The 18,689-nt window shown below is 39.8% G+C and overlaps 1 protein-coding gene across 2 annotated transcripts in view; it reads left to right on the forward strand.

Annotated features, from left to right (window-relative positions):
* Positions 1–297: 297 nt before the first annotated feature.
* The window catches only part of brip1 (BRCA1 interacting helicase 1), a 49,257-nt gene continuing 30,865 nt past the window's right edge, over positions 298–18,689 (forward strand). The window contains exons 1-14 of one of the 2 annotated variants that reach the window (XM_074680029.1): positions 298–362; positions 826–922; positions 2,166–2,277; positions 2,665–2,895; positions 2,999–3,144; positions 3,284–3,430; positions 10,195–10,467; positions 12,719–12,940; positions 13,023–13,222; positions 13,301–13,433; positions 14,087–14,241; positions 14,337–14,514; positions 14,690–14,830; positions 15,676–15,837. In XM_074680029.1, coding sequence (XP_074536130.1) covers positions 830–922; positions 2,166–2,277; positions 2,665–2,895; positions 2,999–3,144; positions 3,284–3,430; positions 10,195–10,467; positions 12,719–12,940; positions 13,023–13,222; positions 13,301–13,433; positions 14,087–14,241; positions 14,337–14,514; positions 14,690–14,830; positions 15,676–15,837 — 2,193 coding nt within the window. In that variant the 5' untranslated portion in view covers positions 298–362; positions 826–829. Of the gene's footprint in view, positions 399–825; positions 923–2,165; positions 2,278–2,664; positions 2,896–2,998; positions 3,145–3,283; positions 3,431–10,194; positions 10,468–12,718; positions 12,941–13,022; positions 13,223–13,300; positions 13,434–14,086; positions 14,242–14,336; positions 14,515–14,689; positions 14,831–15,675; positions 15,838–18,689 lie in introns of both variants that reach the window. The other variant, XM_074680030.1, reaches the window with a different exon arrangement.

Here is an 18,689-nt window from a genome sequence, read left to right on the forward strand (position 1 = left end):
AATTACGGCATGTGCGGATGTTTACAAACGTCACATCCGTTCCTTTGAACTTTTGTCATGTTGTGAAATAACAACGTATACCAAGTTTTCAAAATAAAATGGGGAGGCTTGACAGAATTGCTGATTACGACTGTGGGTGCACAGTGGAATAAAACTTTACAACTAAGTGTCAAATTTATTTTAGCAGATATCTTATAGATAAACAAGATGAAAAAGCGTGCTTTTAATTTCAACATATCCCGAGTGAATATAATTGGGTATTTTATTTTGAAAGAGTATTTAGGAAACAGTCACGTACTGTGCAGCAAGCTTTTTAGGAAGTGTTCAAACGTGATTTCAGATCGAGCGGGAAGACTGATCAGGTATTAAGCTTTGCGGAAAGCATCTATATAAGCGAGGTAGTTTCTTATAACCACGATTAGTAGTTGAATTGTGATGTATAAATTATACCAGAACAGTATCGGTTAAAACCTTGTCGGAGTGTTAGCTCGTGTCAGCTGACATGTTAGCTAGCTAACTGTTATTTACAGCTACCAAGTGACTGTAACTCACAGGCAAGTTCGTACACATTGAATGACAGCTGAAGACTCACGTTGAACAGACTTAAGCATTTTAGGACTAACGTTTGGAAGAAAAAACAGAATTTTACGTAACGTCCAACGTTTTCTAGTTTGTGTCGCTTCACGCTATTGCCGTTCGGCGCATGCGGGAAAACTCTGACTACAATAACAGTGTAGTGAATATATGTCAGGAATAAATATTCAGTGCTACGATTTTTAGACAGTGTCGTTAATTCAAACTGTTTTCAATTTGACGGGGGCACAGAAACATGGCTCTTTCCCCTGTGGAGTACACTATTGGAGGGGTGAAGATCAACTTTCCCTGCAAGGCGTATCCCTCCCAGTTGGCTATGATGAACTCTGTAAGTGTCAGTCTATGAGGTTATCCATCAATCCATCCATTCATTTAAAAATATCTTTGTTGATGTCATGTCTTGTTTACACACACAGATTTCAGCCATAGTTATGTCTTTCAGTTAACAAACTAGAAATGAAAAAGGTTAAAATAACAAAAAATTGAAAACTCCCATCAAAATCTCACACTGTACAACAATATATCTTGATTTTGTGATGTGAAGTTCCTTTTGGTGTTTATTAAATTATTGTGTTTTCTATGTAGGTAAGTAGTGATGCAGTTAAAATAAATGTGCTTAATTCTCGATGTAATAAAAATAATCCTAATCTAGTACTCTCTATTAGGGCTGCAGCTATTGAATATTTCATTATTGGAGTATTCTACTGAAAATCACATCGATTAATTGAATATTGGGATAAAATACATGTTTGTTTAGTTAAGGAGCAGTTATTTTTCAAATGAACGTTTTCTCTTTCAGAAATAGAATTTTCTGATACAGCATGTCAATAAGAGCACTTGCTTTGGTAGCTCCAAAATTTGTAAACACACTTTGACGCATTTTTTGTGCCTTGTACATCTCATCAAATGTTGCGGACCCAAATGGCACCCGTTTTGTAGAATGACCCATTAGTCTCCAGACTCCAGAAAAGAAACCAGATTTGATGCTAGTTGCTATTGTGTATAAGAGGTAGCTTGAGGGGTCTGAAATCTCTCTTAATATGGCTTCAGCTCTATTTAAAATACCACTCTTTGATCTTTTTTAAAATTAATCGATTCCTCGAGGCGGAGAAAATTACTTGAGTATCTTTTATAATCGAGTACCTCGAATCATTCGAGGAATTGTTTCAGCTCTACTCTCTATGTAGTTTTATCATCTATCTTTATTGTGTAGTATAATTTTTGTCATGTGTAATAGTTAATTGATCAGTTGATCATGTACAGTGTTTTGTCACCAATGTGAATCTCAGTTGACTTGGCTGACTGCTCTTATTGTCAATCCATTTATATATTCATCTTATTACTTATGCTCTATTTTCTGCATTTGTTTTGACTGAGACACTTTGTATTTGAACTTCCACTTGACACTTTGTATTTTTTTTTAATTGGAAACTTGCCTGTTTTATTTTTTACATTATTTACTTACAGATTGTATTTAGGTACTTTTCTACTTTCACTAATTTTTGTTCCCTGGCAAAACAATTTTCTTCAGGACTAAAAGAGTTTATCTTATCTTGTCACCTTATTCACAGATTGTGCGAGGACTGAACAACGGACAGCACTGTTTGCTGGAGAGTCCAACTGGAAGTGGAAAGAGTTTAGCCTTGTTGTGTTCAGCTCTGGGCTGGCAGCATTCTCAGTTAGGTAAGTTTGTTCTGACATTGAACAACAACAGGTGTGGGAGCTAGCAGGTGTCTGTAGACCAATGAGATATGTCTGGAGTATAAGTGGACAAGAGAAGAAGTTTTTGTAAATCTTTACATAAGAAGCTGTAAATATAAACATCAACCTTTGTGCTTTGATCTCATGTTAATCTTGATGGCATTAAAAATGAGCATTGAAGTCAAGACTATACAGAATCCCCAACCCCTGAACATTTATTCTGTATTGGTGTCAGGGAAAGTTAATCACCTTTGTGATTTGTAACACAAAAATGTGTTTTTCTTGATATTTGGACATCTTTTAAAGTTCTGGAAGACTTTCCTCTTGACACAACTAGTGTTACTGACAATCATATTTGTATTTCCACAGCTAAACTACATCAAGGAGCCAGTCCCGGAGTGGACAAGAGCCAGCCAGATAAAAGCTTTGGAGACTATAAGAAGCCAAACGTCACCCCGTGTCAGTGTGTCTGTCACAGCAATGTCAAGAGGCCAGCAGCTACTCCTGCCTCAACACCTGCCTCCAAACCTCCTGTTGTAGACCTGACTGAGTCACCACTCAAAGACACAGCACAGCCAATGTCCCCAGCACCCGGGAAAGGTGATCTAATTTCATTTAAGTGTGCTTTGGAAGACACGAATATATTTTAAGTTGTTATTTTCTGTGTCTTTTCCAAAGTTTGATCACATCTTATGTGTTTCAGGCTCAGCACCAGAGGAGTCACAGCCCAAGAAACAATCCTTAGCATCTCGTTTGTCTGAGAAGTTTCAATCCTTCCTCAGCTCTGACCATGAGAAAGATGACGACTTTCAGCCCGACAGGAAACGTATCCGCACGACCGAGCCCAAGGTAGACATGGAAAATACCAGAGAGAGTTTTCACCCTAGATTTAATTTACTTTGCTACAAGAGAAGGATGGAATTCAGTGGAAATGTTGTGTGCTGGAGTGCAGCTTGGTGGCCCAGTCGTGATTCTGTTTGCTCAACAGAGCCGTAAGAGGCAGCGTCTGGAGAAGGGAGTGGTTTTCATTGATGATGATGAAGATGTGCCGGAACTGGAGTATGAGCCTTTAGGTTTTCAAAGTTGGACCACAGAGGCTCCGACTCCTGCAGCTCCTGTGTCTTCATCGTGCTGTGTGAGTACAATCAGTTTTACTGTAATCAGGGATGAAACTGTCGGAAAAAAGCAATTAAACGTTTATATTTTTATGAAAGGATCTGTGAAACCACATCCACAAACAGAAACAGAGTGTGCAACCTGTCATAAGCTAAGAAAGGTCTTTATTCAGGCCATTTACTTTCACCACTGGGTGGCAATATACTCCACAAAATAGATGTGGTTAAAGATTAAAACCCAATGGCATAAAATGAGACACATTTAAACATTGCAGGAAATTCACCTTTTTACAGAAATGTGTGTTTGTGCAACCAGAAAACTAAATTAATGAAATTCAAAACATCAAGATGTGGATTTTTTTTCTATAATTCAAACAAGAAAACTAAAGAACACAATTGTAGATTTGACAAAAATAGTTTTGAGAATTACACACATATATGGAAATAGACCACCTAGGTTGTGTGTTTGTTTGTACCCTCAAAGACAAAAACATGATTTTGTTTAAAATCATTTCATCATTATTTCAATGCAATCCTCCAATTAAACAAACAGGTAATTACGAACTATTAAACTTCTCAACAGAGCACACAAAAAAACAAGAAAAATGTTAACAGAACCACTGAAGTACTCTCAGAAACAGCTTAGTCGAAGACCTCTACATGTCTAGTTTATGAAAATGATGGATGGTAAAATATTTTGTAAAAACTGTTTGATTAATTTTGAATCCTACCAAAATCTGAAACTGAAAATCAGAGCCTCTCTGAAAGGGAAAGCAGCAGCTTTACCTTATGAAGATGTGCTCAGACTGACTCCAAATCTGGGCTGGACGATCACAGGAAACTATCCTGACAATAAAACAAAGTTTTAATCAACACCACTTTCAGTTTTTGCAACTTGACTACTGTAAATCTCATGAAACACACCTGCTTCCTTGGTGACATTTACTTTAATATCTTGAAATAAGACCTTTTTTTCTGCACTTGTTAGGTATGTTTGGCTCATTATTTCTAACAGGACATTTTTTTTGACTAAAAATAAGATATAAACACTTTATTTTTTTGCCATGTCAACCAAGTGGGATACAGTCGACATCAACATAAAAACATATTCAGGAGGAATTGCTGAAGTTTGTTGATTTAGTTTGAGCCAAAGCAAAAAAAAAAAAAAAACGCCAAATAATGTCCTTAAGAGGGTTTCACAAAGACACATTAATTATCTGACAAGTGGTTCTGTTTGGCCTGAAAAATTCTAAAAAGTGGTATTATAAGAAATTCTTGGAACCTAATGGCATAAAATGTCTTTTTTGACACCTTAATGAATGAAGTTAGGTCTCCTGAACAATTCTGGTCTTTGTTTTGTTGCTAGTGAAGTTTTGTCTTTTTGTGTTGAAACAGTAAAGCTTCTTTGATTAAGTCACCACCTCTGTCAGATAAAACCACTCCAGGTGCAGCAAGCATTGCCTCCTGCAGTATAAATTTGACATGTATTTAATTTATCTTCATGTCCTAAAGACCATCAGGTAATTTGTGATCATGAGAAGAGCTCAGCTGTCCTGTCCAGTCACACAGCTCACCGGAGTGGGTGAACTCTCTCAAACCGAGCCCTAACCTGCCACAGGTGTGTGGTTTGGATTTAGAGCTGATGGTGGGAGGTGGAAAAAGAGGAGGAGGGAAAGTGAAGTCGAAAAAGCGCGTCGAGCTCTGGTTTCCCTGCAGCTACATGACCCGGGCTCTTTTGTCCCGCGAGCGCTGACTGACGGCCTGAATGGGCTCCTTTGAAGCTAGCTCCAGTTTTAATTAAGAGGGTTTGCCTCGCCTGGGCCGCTGATCTGTGAAAGCCATGGGGATAAATATTGAATGGGGTTCACCCGCTGGTTACTGCGCCCGAGGGATAAACAGGTGCTTCGGAGGGCAGATATTTGCCAGGGCCTCTACCTGCATGGTGTGGTCATATCAGGAGGAGCAGGGGTGTTCGGTGTCATGTCTTCCCAGGTATTGGCTATTGAAGCCCAGCCTTATTGGGGTGAATTCCAAGCCCTCCGAAGCTGTGGAATGAGGAGCAAATTGGCGTCCAGTGAGAGGCGCCAGTGATACCTAAGTGATCCGCTGCCTGTGGCCCCTCACTGCCCTCCAACTGGCCCCCTGGAGTGTGAGATTTCCATCTCTCAGGTGTTGGCAGAGAGCAGAGCAACAGAAGCCTACCTGTGAATATTCGGAGGTGTTCAGTAACACTGCTGACCTCTGTTCTGTCTATTCACAAGAGCTTTTGCCGCTGCATACACTTACACCTTGGTGGTGTAGGTGTACCACAGAAAGTCAGTATACTTGATAACATATTATGACCAGATAAAGTCAGTGTACCTGTTAACATATTGAACTACACAAACATGATGTACCTGTATGAATTCAACTTCATATAAAGAGAGTAACAGAGTTTACCTTTTAATTGTGTTTATAAGAAAGCAGTTTTGATTTTTTCTTCTATGTTGATTTGGATCTGTGAATACCAAACTGAAGGATTAAGTTAATCCTGCTTATTTGAACTAACTGAGGCCTGAAGAAAACAGATTGTTTTGTCTGTTAAACTTGGATTTTAATATTCTCTCGCACCTTTTTAGGAACGTCAGTAAAAATGACCATAAAATCAAGAGTACAGGATGCATCAGATTTTAAGATGCAGCCTGTTTTTGGGGACTCTGGAGAGGAAAAAAGATTGAAACAGACTTCCCATTTGGAAATACTTGTTGAAGCAAAGCCCAAACTGCAGTTTCTGTGTAGCCATTTCTCCATCCGTTTTCACCATGTGGAGTTTGCAGTCCTGTTAGTTATCAGTACGATAGTTGAGCTCCTCACCTGTAACTTTGCTCCCCCCAAGACTAATTTGTCCTGAAACAGGCTTCCTGCCTCTTTTGGTCCCTTGTTGCATAAATTCAGAAGTCTTTCTTGTCAAAACAGCACTCAGCTAGTAAGTGACTCAATGTATCTGATTCTATTCCTGTTGATTATGACCTAATGGGTGTGTGCTGTGCAGCAGACATATAATCAGCACTCCTCTTCAGTTCGAACACCATCATATTTTGGATTACCACACGGCATTGTTTAATGATGAAATGGTTGCCAGTATGGCACCAAAGTTACGTTATATGCACTGAATATAGTGTTAGTGCAGGTTAGTGTTCAATAAAGCAATTTCAAGCTGTAACCAGTATAGCTAGTCTTTGGTGACAAAATCCTGTGAGGAGCTCTGAGCCAAGTTGCCACTGATTATGTTAGGTTAACAGTTTTCAAGTATTCATCAGCCTTTAGGACTTCAAGGGGCAGAAAATAGTCAAAGCACACTCCTTTTGTCCAAAACAACTAGACCAGCTGATTGACTCTACAATACATGTGTACATGAGTCTTTCAGGAGTATGCTAGGAGAGGCTTTGAGCTGAGCAATCACACTGTGAATTAAACAGTTCAAAAGCAAAGCACTTTGGTAATAAAAACCAGCATTTCTTTGACATTCTTCCGATTGGCCCCACACACTCTGAGCTGTGCTGCCAACATCAGCTTTCTAGTTCTCTGAAACTGAGAAGTAAAAGCTGGACATTATCTAATGTTGCACATGCAAGCTTAAAAACAGACTCTTGCCTGTTTGTTCATCCATGTTTATTATAAAATAAAGTTCATCATCATTAAAATAAATTTTATCACTGTGTAGCCTTGCTGTAGTTGTTAAACAGACAAAAACAGGGTTTTCTCATAGCTAACAGCCCCCCAGGAGCCATACTGTTAGAACTGCCGTGCTGAAAGAGCTGGTATGTTAGTGTTGCGAGCAGAGCTGGCGTCCACTTTGCCCCCTTTGCCAGTTATCTGCATTCCTTTCCAGGGGGTGTCTGCTCCGGGCTGCTGGGCCAGGCTTGAAACCTTGTTGTCCTGGCATCTTGGGGAGGCAGGCGTGTAAAAGGATACTCTTGTGTCAGCTGTTTCCTGCTGCAGCTTTTGACAAGGGCCTCTATTCTTTAGGAGCCCTTCTACACTGCCCCGGCCCACCCCCTCCTCCCCCCACCTGCCAATGAATAAGTAATTATTGGCCATCTTGGGGCAGGATATTTGGACGGTTCTGTTTAATGTGGCAGCAGCAGGTAAGGTGATCGGGCTCAGGGCCCAGGCTATGGAGCGTAACTGTTTCAGAGGAGAAAGGTAACATGAACTGGTGTTGGGGCCCTGCAGCACCTCTGTTTGTTTTTCACATGGGCTCAGGGCTCGTTATCCCTCTTAACTCTGAGAGGCGGCTCTCTAAGGGCTCCCTTTGGCCTACACTCCATCACACATTGTAATATTTGATGGGCAAACATGCTCGGAAAATCTGAGCTGCTGGGAAACTGGAGCTGCTCGTCTGTCATCAGAAGTGCTACCTCCTGATCCCCATCGTAAGCTGCCATGCGTGACAACACATACCGCTCATTCCTGCGTGGAATAGGGCAGGTCATTTGTTGAGGAATCAGGGTTAAAACATGTTTGTCAAGAATCCAAGTTCTGATTATTTAATACATACACAAACATGTTAATCTTTGTATTAAAAGTCTGAAGACTTCTGACTGAAGTCTTGGAGCAAGTACTGTTCTCAGTTAAACAAGAGGGGATGCTTCTCTTCATCAAGCTCCCTGAGGACTCACTCTGCAATTTGGATGCAAATATGTAGTTTACATACTTCTAAAATTGAGAAAAGGTTTAAATGATAACACAATAGGAATTAGATAAATCACAAATATAAAAAAATGTATGAAAATCAACAAGAATCAACGTAAGTGTGGATGGGGTCATAGTTACAAACACTCATGTTAAAATTATGTTTTATAAGTGTGTTAATAGATACCTATTAAAATATGTTTGTTAAATTTCAGTCAGAGTTCAGGTGAGCAGGTATGTGTAAATGGCAAGTAAAGGTCTGGAAAATGTTCACATTTATGGATTTTTTCCTTTGCTTTAAACAGTTCATTTCTCGCTGCATTTTTTTCCTAATTTTATGTTTATATTTTGGAAAGTCCTCCTGGTTATAAAGAGATATAAACACATAGAGTCAAAATTACAAAAAACTTCTCCCTCTACGTCACACTTAAACCAGAGGACGCCCTCACCGAACGCTTACAGTGTTTTAGGTCCCTAGATCAATCAGAGGAAAACTTCCACGATAGAGATTTGTGGAAAAAAGTTCTTTTTGAGCTGAACTGAAATGAAAATGTTTGTTTCAGATATTTATAAAAAGAACAAACACTGCAAAAAACTGAAATATAAATGAGTGCTTATGTCTTGGTAAAAATTGTCATACCAGACTCCTTAGACCTTCCATAGTACATAATATGTATGTATGTTTGGAATTATTATTGTTTTTATTAATTTATTTGTTTAATTTATTTTATTACAACAACAATAATAATAATAATGATTATTATTATTATAATAATAATTATTATTAGTATTATGTTGTTTTTGTTGTTGTTATTGTTAATACATATCCTTTGATCATAAAACTCCTATTAGCCACCCTTAGTGTATCTAACATGTCAAGAGATTTCAGTCTTGGATAAAAAAATTGTGCCAAAACTATTGTTGCCAGTTGAAAGAAAAAGGGTATGAGCCACATCCACCTCATAAGCCCGCAAAAAAAGTCTTCTACCCAGATACTAAAAGAAAAGAAAATGACAACTGAATTGATAAAAAAATCTGCTGATGGGGTGAAAGTTACTTGTCAAGTTCCAAAAATATTTTCTGTAATAAAGTAAACTTTGCTTGTACATTTTTGTACAGTTTTTATTGTCTCACCCAAACATTTTCTTTGATTTCTGGGGTTTTTGCAGTGAACCTCCCCAAAAAAAAGAGAATCTTGGGAACAATTTTAAAAATATGAACAATATAAATTCTAATTACCCCCGTAAAAGGGGGAAGAAGCAACACTAATTGAATCACACCTTACTGCTTTTATAAATTAATGAATAATGATCCTGTCAGCTTAACTTTTTATACACCAAAAGAAATTCTATAATAATATCAGGACCTGTCTTTCCTGAAAATGTTGGTAGTTTGTCTGAGCCACAAGGTTATTTGCCTCAACACTAAAACAGTTTATGCATTAGCACTATATACAGATAAATTACCACACTATATATTATCCACTGCGAATAATTCTGATATTGTCACAGTTTTATTGACAGAATCTAAATCGATCTTATAGATTTCATACTGTGTTTCAGATGAGCCTGTGGTTACGACAGCTGAATGATCAAGTGTTACATCGTTTCAAAAAGCTCAACACGTAAACAGGATCAGTTTCACCAGCGTCGTCGGCTACACTTCACCTGTAAAGGTGGAGGAAAAAAGAACCCACCACGTCACCGGACAGCCAATTATGAAGCAGCTAGATTTTCTCAGCCGCCACAAAGGTGGCTGATCATCTTTCAGCCTCCAAAGGTCAGCTGGTGCCGAGTGACGGGACAACTTATGTACAGATACTAATTCTATACGCTTCTCTGTGTGTTCTCCGAAGGACGTACAAGACGGCGTGTCACTGGGACTATTCAGGCTGTTTATAAATGTGATGAGTGTCTCGCTTCTTTATCATCACAAGTGAAATGACAGTGCCATCACAACACAGAGCAATGAGTGGTTATAATGTAGAGGAAGTTCATTTTGTTTTTGGTGACAAGTAGAGATACCTGCCCATTGGTTAAAGGTAAAAGCTAGATCCCCAGCACTTAGATGTTGAACTGTTTCCCTTTATCTCTTTCTCTCTTTCCTCCAGACCCCTGAACCCTGCTCCCGCTGCTCCTGTGCTACAACCAAAGATACTGCCAAAGACAAAAACCAAGAAGGAATAAAGAAGATGCGTAAGATCTTCTTCGGCACACGTACGCACAAACAGATCACACAGATCACCCACGAGTTAAAGCGCACCGTGTACTCCGGCACGCCCATGACCATCTTATCCAGCAGAGATCACACCTGTGTTAACCCAGAGGTGGCGCCACATGCCAGCCGCAATGAACGCTGCAAGGAGCTGCTGGAGGCCAAAGATGTGAGAATGAACGCTCACAAACAGACTCACACTCACATGAATCCCTTCTTTAAACTTTTTAAACACAACTTGAATGTAACTTAAATCTCATGAAAGGCATCACTTGCACATCTTTATCTTCTGTCTTCCTTATGTCTGACCAGCTTCCTTTTTTCTGTTTGTTTGTGATGCTTTCAGGAGCCAGTTGGTCTTTCTTAAACCAGGGTTGACCCCCATATAAACTGACTCTTTCAGTTGCACTGTAACCCTAACCTCAATGTAACCAACAATATAGCCCCAGAGCAACAATTATGCTGCTACAATATCCACAATTGGTCCAGTCGGCTCTTTTTGACACACTGAAATGTCAAGAGCCATTGATGGAGTCTTCTTGTAGAGACATGAGACACTTGTAACCCCCTATACTGTCCTAAAGTTGAGGCGCCTACTGTAATGAGGACAATTATGCTGTCGTTGGAGGTGTTTGACTCCTATGGCAATCGTCTGGCTTTGTGGCCGAGTTTTAACCCCTCAGTGGAGTGGGTGTCATGGATTCTGTGTGTATTCGTCCCCTCAGGGTGGAGTTTGGTCAGGTTCAGGTTACTTTGCTGTGTGGACACTGATTTATGACAAAAGCACAGCCTTCGGTCTGATGTAGAGTCTGTAGGATAAAGGATAAAGCCACCGTGTTGTCAACCCCTCATCCGTCAGCTGCTTTACAGACTTTAGTTTTTAGGGAAGCAGGTTAGTAAGGTTAAGGATGGATATTAATATTGTTTTTGGCCATTCTTGCCTTTTTTCAGAGAAAGAACAGCTGAAGAGAAACAGAAAGTGTGAAGAGTGGGGGAGAGTGGATAAAAGGTGGAGGCCAGGGGTCAAACCAGCATCAAGGGCTGTAGTATCTGTGCATGAGACAAACACGAGCTAAATTTCCGCCCAGATCTTAATATTCAATTCTTGTAGCTGATACTGCCAAGTCTGCAAGTTAACCACCAAGTTTCTTTCATAAAGGGTTTCTATTTGCATCAGCAGAGTTTATACATCACTGTTTCATAGTGAATGAACAGCAGCAACCAGGCGCCTCAAATTAACCACGACAAGTCATTGACACACACTAAATTTGGGTTTCAGTGTCTCGCTCAAGGACACTTGGCATGCACCTGCAAGAGCTGGGATCAAGGGTACAGCTTTGAGTCTTCTTAAAATGAAACAGGTCAACTGTAGTAGTCTTGTGTCATTTGGGTGACACCAGCATCTCAGAAATGAGTCGGAGGGAAAAGATAGAGGTTGATGAGACACTCAGCAGACTGCAAACGTCAGCCAAAGCTACTTTGCCCTTAAAGGTTGTCGCACCAGACTGTGAACATGATTGATTCTAAATGTTTGTATTGATATGTGAAGACTTAAAGGGACTGACTCACTTTTGAGTCCATCCCTAGTGGCGACTTTAGGAATTGCATTATTTTGACCCTCCTACATTGGCTGTATTTTCCAGCCCTGGAGGCCGACCCATGGTCAAAACATCGTGCTGTAAAGAGTTCGCCTTTCATAACTTTGTCTGCTCCATCTTTAATCCCCCCTCCACCCTCTGTCTCTGTGCAGACAGGATTCAGTGTCACTTAAGTGTCAAAGCTTAGCTTATCATTGTCAGACCCTTCCATCCAGAGATTATCATCGTGTCTGGAGGTTACCGAGTCCATGGATGTACAGTATCCATGTGTGACAGTGTCACCTCCACCTGCTAAACCCATAAAGATCAGGGTGGGACATCCGAAACAGACACCTGCTCTGACAGAGTAATTGGTTGTCGGTACATGAGATGCTTCTTCTTTACACATCTTTTACATTCACTGTATGAGTGTCAGGACATGTTAACCGCCACAAAAGCTGCAACACCTGATCACAGGCGGCCTCTGAAATACTGTACGTTTCCTCTGATTCTCCTGGAAGCTGGAGGGAGGAAGATAACCCAGCCTGTTAATCTCAGAAAAATAGGACATTCTCAAAATACTGCTTTGTTTACTAGATAATAACATCAAAAAGTTTTAATCTTCTGAAAGACATTGTTGATTTCTGACGTGCTTCAGGATTACTTTGATTACTTTCTCAGGATTACTTTGCAGGCTTTGCTTTATGCACGTCCTAAGTTTATATCTGTAAAACACAAAAACCTTTTCACACGTTATCCTAGAAAATGTTAAGAGTATGTTTTTGTATCTCTGAGAATATTTAACTTATCTGTTACACCCCGTTTTTCCTGCAAATCTTACAGGGCAAGTCATGCCGTTACTACCACGGTGTTGCGAGGATGCGGGACCAGACCAGCTTACAGCGTGCTCATGGCCTCCATCAAGCATGGGACATTGAGGACTTGGTCTCACTGGGCAAACGGCTCCGTGCGTGCTCCTTCTTTGCTGCTCGTGAGCTGATGCAGGAGGCCAGGATCATCTTCTGCCCATATAACTACCTACTGGACCCAATGATCAGACAGAGCGTGAGTAGAGTTCTGAGCAGGAGGCAGAGGATTGTTGATGTATTGTATACATTTATCCATTTTTTCCTGTTTTGCGCCTCAGCTGGATATTGACCTGACTGGGCAAATCTTGGTGCTGGATGAGGCCCACAACATTGAAGACTGTGCAAGGGAGAGTGCCAGCTTCACTTTAGACAACAACAATCTGCTGACGTGCAGGGACGAGCTGGATGGGATGGTCAAAATCAACATCAGACGCTCCAAACACGAGCCGCTCAGAGACTTCTGCTACAGCCTCATCAAGTCAGTGACTTCCTGTTCCTTTTAGCCTCAGATTTTTGCATCAACTGTACGTTCTGATGAAGCTGTTTTATCTTGCAGCTGGATCCAGGAGAGCCAGTGCATGCTGACAGAACGGGGATTTGAGAGTGCCAGTAAAGTCTGGAATGGGTCAGATATACTGGTCATCTTTCACAGCCTTGGCATCACCGCTGATACCTTTAACATTCTGAAGGTATCGACTTTGAAAGCAATCATTTTTGTAGATGAGGCTTTTTGTTACCTTCAGATTAAAAGCCAAACACAAAAGTTCAGTAAAATCTGAGCAGAACGGGGAGACAGATGAAGTTCTCGGATTAAGTTTGTGATTTTACTGGAACAAAACACAGGTGGTAACTTGCTTTTTTGATAACTTTTGAACACAAGAGGAAAAAAACATTTGAGAATAAATTTGTGTAGATTTGTGGTTTCATGGGGTGAGAGGTAAAATTGTTATCATGGACACTGAAAAGCTCACACTGCTTTATGGAACTCTATGTGTGTGTTTTGTAATTTAGTAAAAGTCTTTTTGGTTCATAGTCACACATCTAGTGGACTCAGTCCGTCATAAATCAGGTCTTCTGTCTTTATCTGAATTACACTAATCAGCATACACGTGGATGTGCTTCTCAATGTGAAGTCATTGATTTCTACGGCGAACTAACTTTTGAAAATTTCTGCTTTAAAGGACAAAAAAAAGGGAAGATTAAAAACCTTATTCCTTCCTAATGAATGAAAAGGCATGGATTAAAGTCTAGCCCCTGGATTTTTCTTTTAAATAAAAGGACTTTTAATTGAGTCTTCATGTTTGCCTTGTGTTTGTTTCTGACACATTTCCTCTTTTGGCAGGAAAACTTGGCGGCGGTGTTGGAGAAAGAGGAGCGTGTTGGCGTGGTTAACGGCAAAGAGGACATGGTGCAGGTACCGACCATTAGCTCTGCTTCCTCATCTGTCCTGAAAGGTTTGTTTGTGGTTCTGGACTTCCTCTTCAGGGACAACAGCAGGTTAGAGACGAACCAAAAACATCCGTTCCAGTTCTTCAGACTGTAAAGGACTCGAGGCTGAACCTTTCACTTGTTTCTGTCCTGTAATATCACAGATTCGCTGATGACTACCGTGTGGCTCTGCAGAGGAGCTACGCATGGACAAACAAAGTCCCACCTGATGTTCCAGACGCTCAGGGATATTTTGTCCGACCTCGTCAAAGACAACGGCAGAGCGTCCGCGTAAAGACAGAAGTCCTGACGCTCAGCTTCTGGTGCCTTAACCCTGCTGTGGTGAGAGGTTAGAGGTGGCAGAGCGTGCCATGTAGAGATCTGTGACTGCTGTCTGTAACTCCAAAGACTGAGTGACTTAAAAGTATCTGAACACGACCTGTAAAAGTTTTCAGAGTATCACACACTTGAGTTTTGTTGAGACATGTTGGATTCTGAGTCTTCTTGTATCTGACAGGCTTTTTCAGATCTGAGTGGGTCTGTGCACAGCATCGTGCTCACATCAGGAACCCTGTCACCCATGGGATCCTTCTCCTCTGAACTCGGGGTAAAGTTCACCATCCAGCTGGAGGCAAACCACGTCATCAACAAGTCTCAGGTCAGGTTAGCCAAGTGTTGAGGGGTTTTAATAAACACTTCAGTGTGTGCATTTGTTGCTTTTCTAGCAAATCAAGCTTTTTACAAGAGGATGCATGGGAGTAGAAAATTAGAGGGTGTTTAAGTGATACAGAAAAAACATGTACTGAGAATTGAATGTGATGTCTGCTCATGTTTTTTTTTTCCAGGAAATGGTAAATCCTTAAATTTCTACAAAACAACTGTCACTGGATAGCTGGATATGTACATTACAGAGGACCAACTATGCAAGATATTTGAGAAAGTCTATGTGTAGAGTTTTTGAAAGCAGAACAATTTTATCTTCTGTTACCTTAGGGACTAATGAAGCCCTAAATTTTACTGAAAGTTTGATCTCAGGAGCTAAAATCCAGATAATTAAAGGTTAATCAGACAGGGGGGATGTAAAACTTTTCCTAGTGCCTCTTCTGTCCAGTAGATGTCACAGTGTTACTGCAGTTAAACCAAACAAAAGACCTGACTAGATAATTTTTCCCCCATTTTCCTGGTTTAAGCACAATAAGATCATTAACTTTGTGCATGAAAGTAGGGAGTTAAAATCTACACTTTAGCAGTTCTCTGGAACAAACTCTCTTGCTTAAGATAACAGCAATTGTTTTTTTTTCAGATTAAAAGAAAACACAATAAACTGGACAAACAGCTCCCAGTGTATTTATCTCTTATTTAAAGAAATTCAGCACTGCACATATCTGAAAAGAAAAGAGAGATACTTATGCTGTCTTTTTGAATCTTGCAAAGACTGATCTGTATCCGTAAACTACAGCGAATACATGCATGAACTAGATATTTCTCCTGCCCTCCTTCCAGGTTTGGGTGGGAACTGTTGGTGCAGGACCTCAAGGTAGAAAACTCTGTGCCACTTTCCAACATGCTGAAACGTATGCCTTCCAGGACGAGGTGGGGGCTCTGCTGCTCCACGTCTGCCAGGCTGTGACCAAAGGCGTGCTCTGCTTCCTGCCTTCTTATAAGGTAAAAAGAAAACACACTATACAGAGAATAACACATGAAACAGAGGGGGAAACATAAATGAACAAGAATAAGATGAAGATGCACACTCTCAAACTATTTCATTGAAATTTGGATTCATATGACAAACAAACAAGTCCAAAGGCAGTAAAACTCTCAGAAAACGTGGAGGTGGATTTCTTTTGAGCAGGTGAACACTCTTTAAAACTGAAATGCATGCTAAGATGTGTGGCCTTTTCTCACCTTGGATATTGAAATGTGAGAGTATAATACAGGGTGTCGATAAAGTCTCTTAACAATTTAAAAATGTGTTACACAAGCAAATGAATAGACAAATATGCTAAAATTATCACAAAATAAGGAGTGGGGGATTTTCTTATTAATGCAATACACCTTTGTATGGACACCATTAGCTTCACAAAGCACATCAAGACAGTTGTTGATTTCTTGCAATGTCAGCTGTAGTATGGCCTTATCCATGGTGGAAATGGCATCAGAGATCTTTTGCTTTAGATCAGTGAGGTCGAATTTTTGTTTGATGCACGATATCTTTGACATTACTTTCTGCATATCTGATTTGGTTCAAATAAACCGTGACAACCATTGTTCCTTTTAGGGGTTCATTTAACAGTACTTCTTTCATCAAGAGAATATATGAAATTCACAAATGGAATGTGAAACTTTGATAACTACTGAGTACATGGAACAACTCTAAGGTATCTCATCACTTGTCTCATCAAATTGCTGGATGGCATGGTAAAGTAAAAGTAGCAGGACAAATTAGCCGTGAGATATTATCCTATGATCTATAATAACTAGGGATGAGTGCCGAATTAGATACTTTTAAAGGCACTGACCGAATTCTGTCAAAAATACCGGGTACCGGTTCACGTAGAATCAAAAGGTACCATGTTTAGGTACCTAAATGCATTTTTGTGACTGAGGGAGTGGAGGAGTAGGCAATTTTCCAAGCTGGACATGAACACAGCATTGCAAGGTTATATATTGAAGAATAAATATGTTAAGTTGTAAAAAATAAAATTATTATTAAACAAATTGATATTTTTTACCACATAAACACAAAAAAGTACCGAAAATTGGTACCGTTGAGTACCGGTACCGATACAAGGTATCGGTATCATATCGTTTCAAATGTGAAAGGTACCCATCCCTGATAATAACACAATATTAAAGAGGTAATGATTGGAAAGGAGGGTGTCTAATGTGGTTTAGCCATGCACAAAGTGTATCTAACTACACCTCATAGGAGGACTGCTGTGATGCATTGCATGACTTTAACAGCAGATGTTGAAATTTCAGGTTAGAACTTACTTTGGAAACAAAACATCTACTGATGCTTTATTCCAGTTATTTTATCTCAATTTTCACCTCAAATACTGACCCAAGTACTGACTGAGAAGACTATTTTTGAACACTAATTCCCTGAGTTGACCACTTGGAGGTGCTAGACACTGTGAGATAACCTGCTGTAATTTCGGCGGCTTCAGTCCTTTAAAGGTATTTCTTCTCCTTCCATAATGTGAAAGTAAGTTAGCGTTTTGAAGCTCAGACTGGATTCCAGCAGATCCGGCTGTCAGGAGGCAGCTGCGGCCAGTGTCATGTGTTACAATAGATCAGCACTAATCAATGGAGGGACTTGTCAAGTACTTGTTAAATGGCGTCACCCTCACAGAACTGTATCCTGTTTCAGTTAATGAGGGCGCTTCTGAGAGCGCTCTCATACACACTTTGTCCTCCTTTGTTTGCCGTGCGTTTTTCTTCATGAATTATTAATGTCCACAGGAGCTCAGTTGTCACTTTGGCTTACTAAGGGTCAAGTGGATTTCATTTATCATTGTGTGTTTGTCCACATCGCACATGTTATGTGTAACTTCAATTAGCAGATTTGGTTAATGGACTTATTTTCTGTGGGAAACTTGACACATGTAAACCTGGACTTAAAGAAACGGCTCATTTAATCTAAAAATGGAAAAAACATGTAATTTTAATTTTATATAACTAAACAAAAAAGTATTTAATGAATATATCATATAGCAGTTCACTAATTAAATTGTATGGCTGGGATAGTGTGTCGAGCAGAACTAGATCCCATGCTTTAGAACAATTAATTCACCTCCCTTTGGATTTAATGAAGGCGCTGCTGTCAATTGTAAGTTGTAAGTTACACTGATTATAGCTTGTTTGACCATGTATGGAATTTTTTGTTTTATTTTCCACGTTGGATATTCAAAATGATAGCCACAGTTTCTTCTGCTTCACAGGAAAATTAAGTCGCAGAAAAGGTCTAAAATTTTAACTTCATTCTTACCAAGTATATTGTTGTTGATTTTTAATATTCCCAGTATTTTTGATAATTTTCCAGCTCTTTATATTTTTTTATGACCTCTGGGGCTCTTACTCTCATCCGTTACACATTAAAAACAAAAAATTGAACCCATACATATTTGTCGCCCCCAAATCAGTGCCTTGAAAAGGTCACTCCCTCTTGCTGCAAATCATTTATTCAGTGGTTCCTAAAGTGGGGGTCAGGACCCCCTAGAGGGGTTGGAAACACTGATAGGGGGGGTTTGGGTTGTAAAATGCCTCCCAAAAGAAAAAAAAACTATTTACAGTTTCACGTTTTATCCACTATTGTAAAATTGTTAACAAAAAGGTCAAGCTTGATATAAAAGCAGGTAAACATAAAATGTGACTAAACCATGATAACTAGGTATCAGTGGAGACAGACTCACAAAGGTTGCTTAATTTTCTGCCACTTGGTTTTATTTTAAAGATTTTTTAATGTTGATGTTTTGAACAGCAGAGGGTCGTGGTAAGCACCGCTAGGGCTGAAC

The sequence above is a fragment of the Halichoeres trimaculatus genome, unplaced genomic scaffold (genome assembly GCF_033239565.1).
Source record: "Halichoeres trimaculatus isolate MK-OKI-2021-1 unplaced genomic scaffold, fHalTri1.1 fHalTri1_scaffold_9, whole genome shotgun sequence".
Taxonomy (NCBI): Eukaryota; Metazoa; Chordata; class Actinopteri; order Labriformes; family Labridae; genus Halichoeres; species Halichoeres trimaculatus.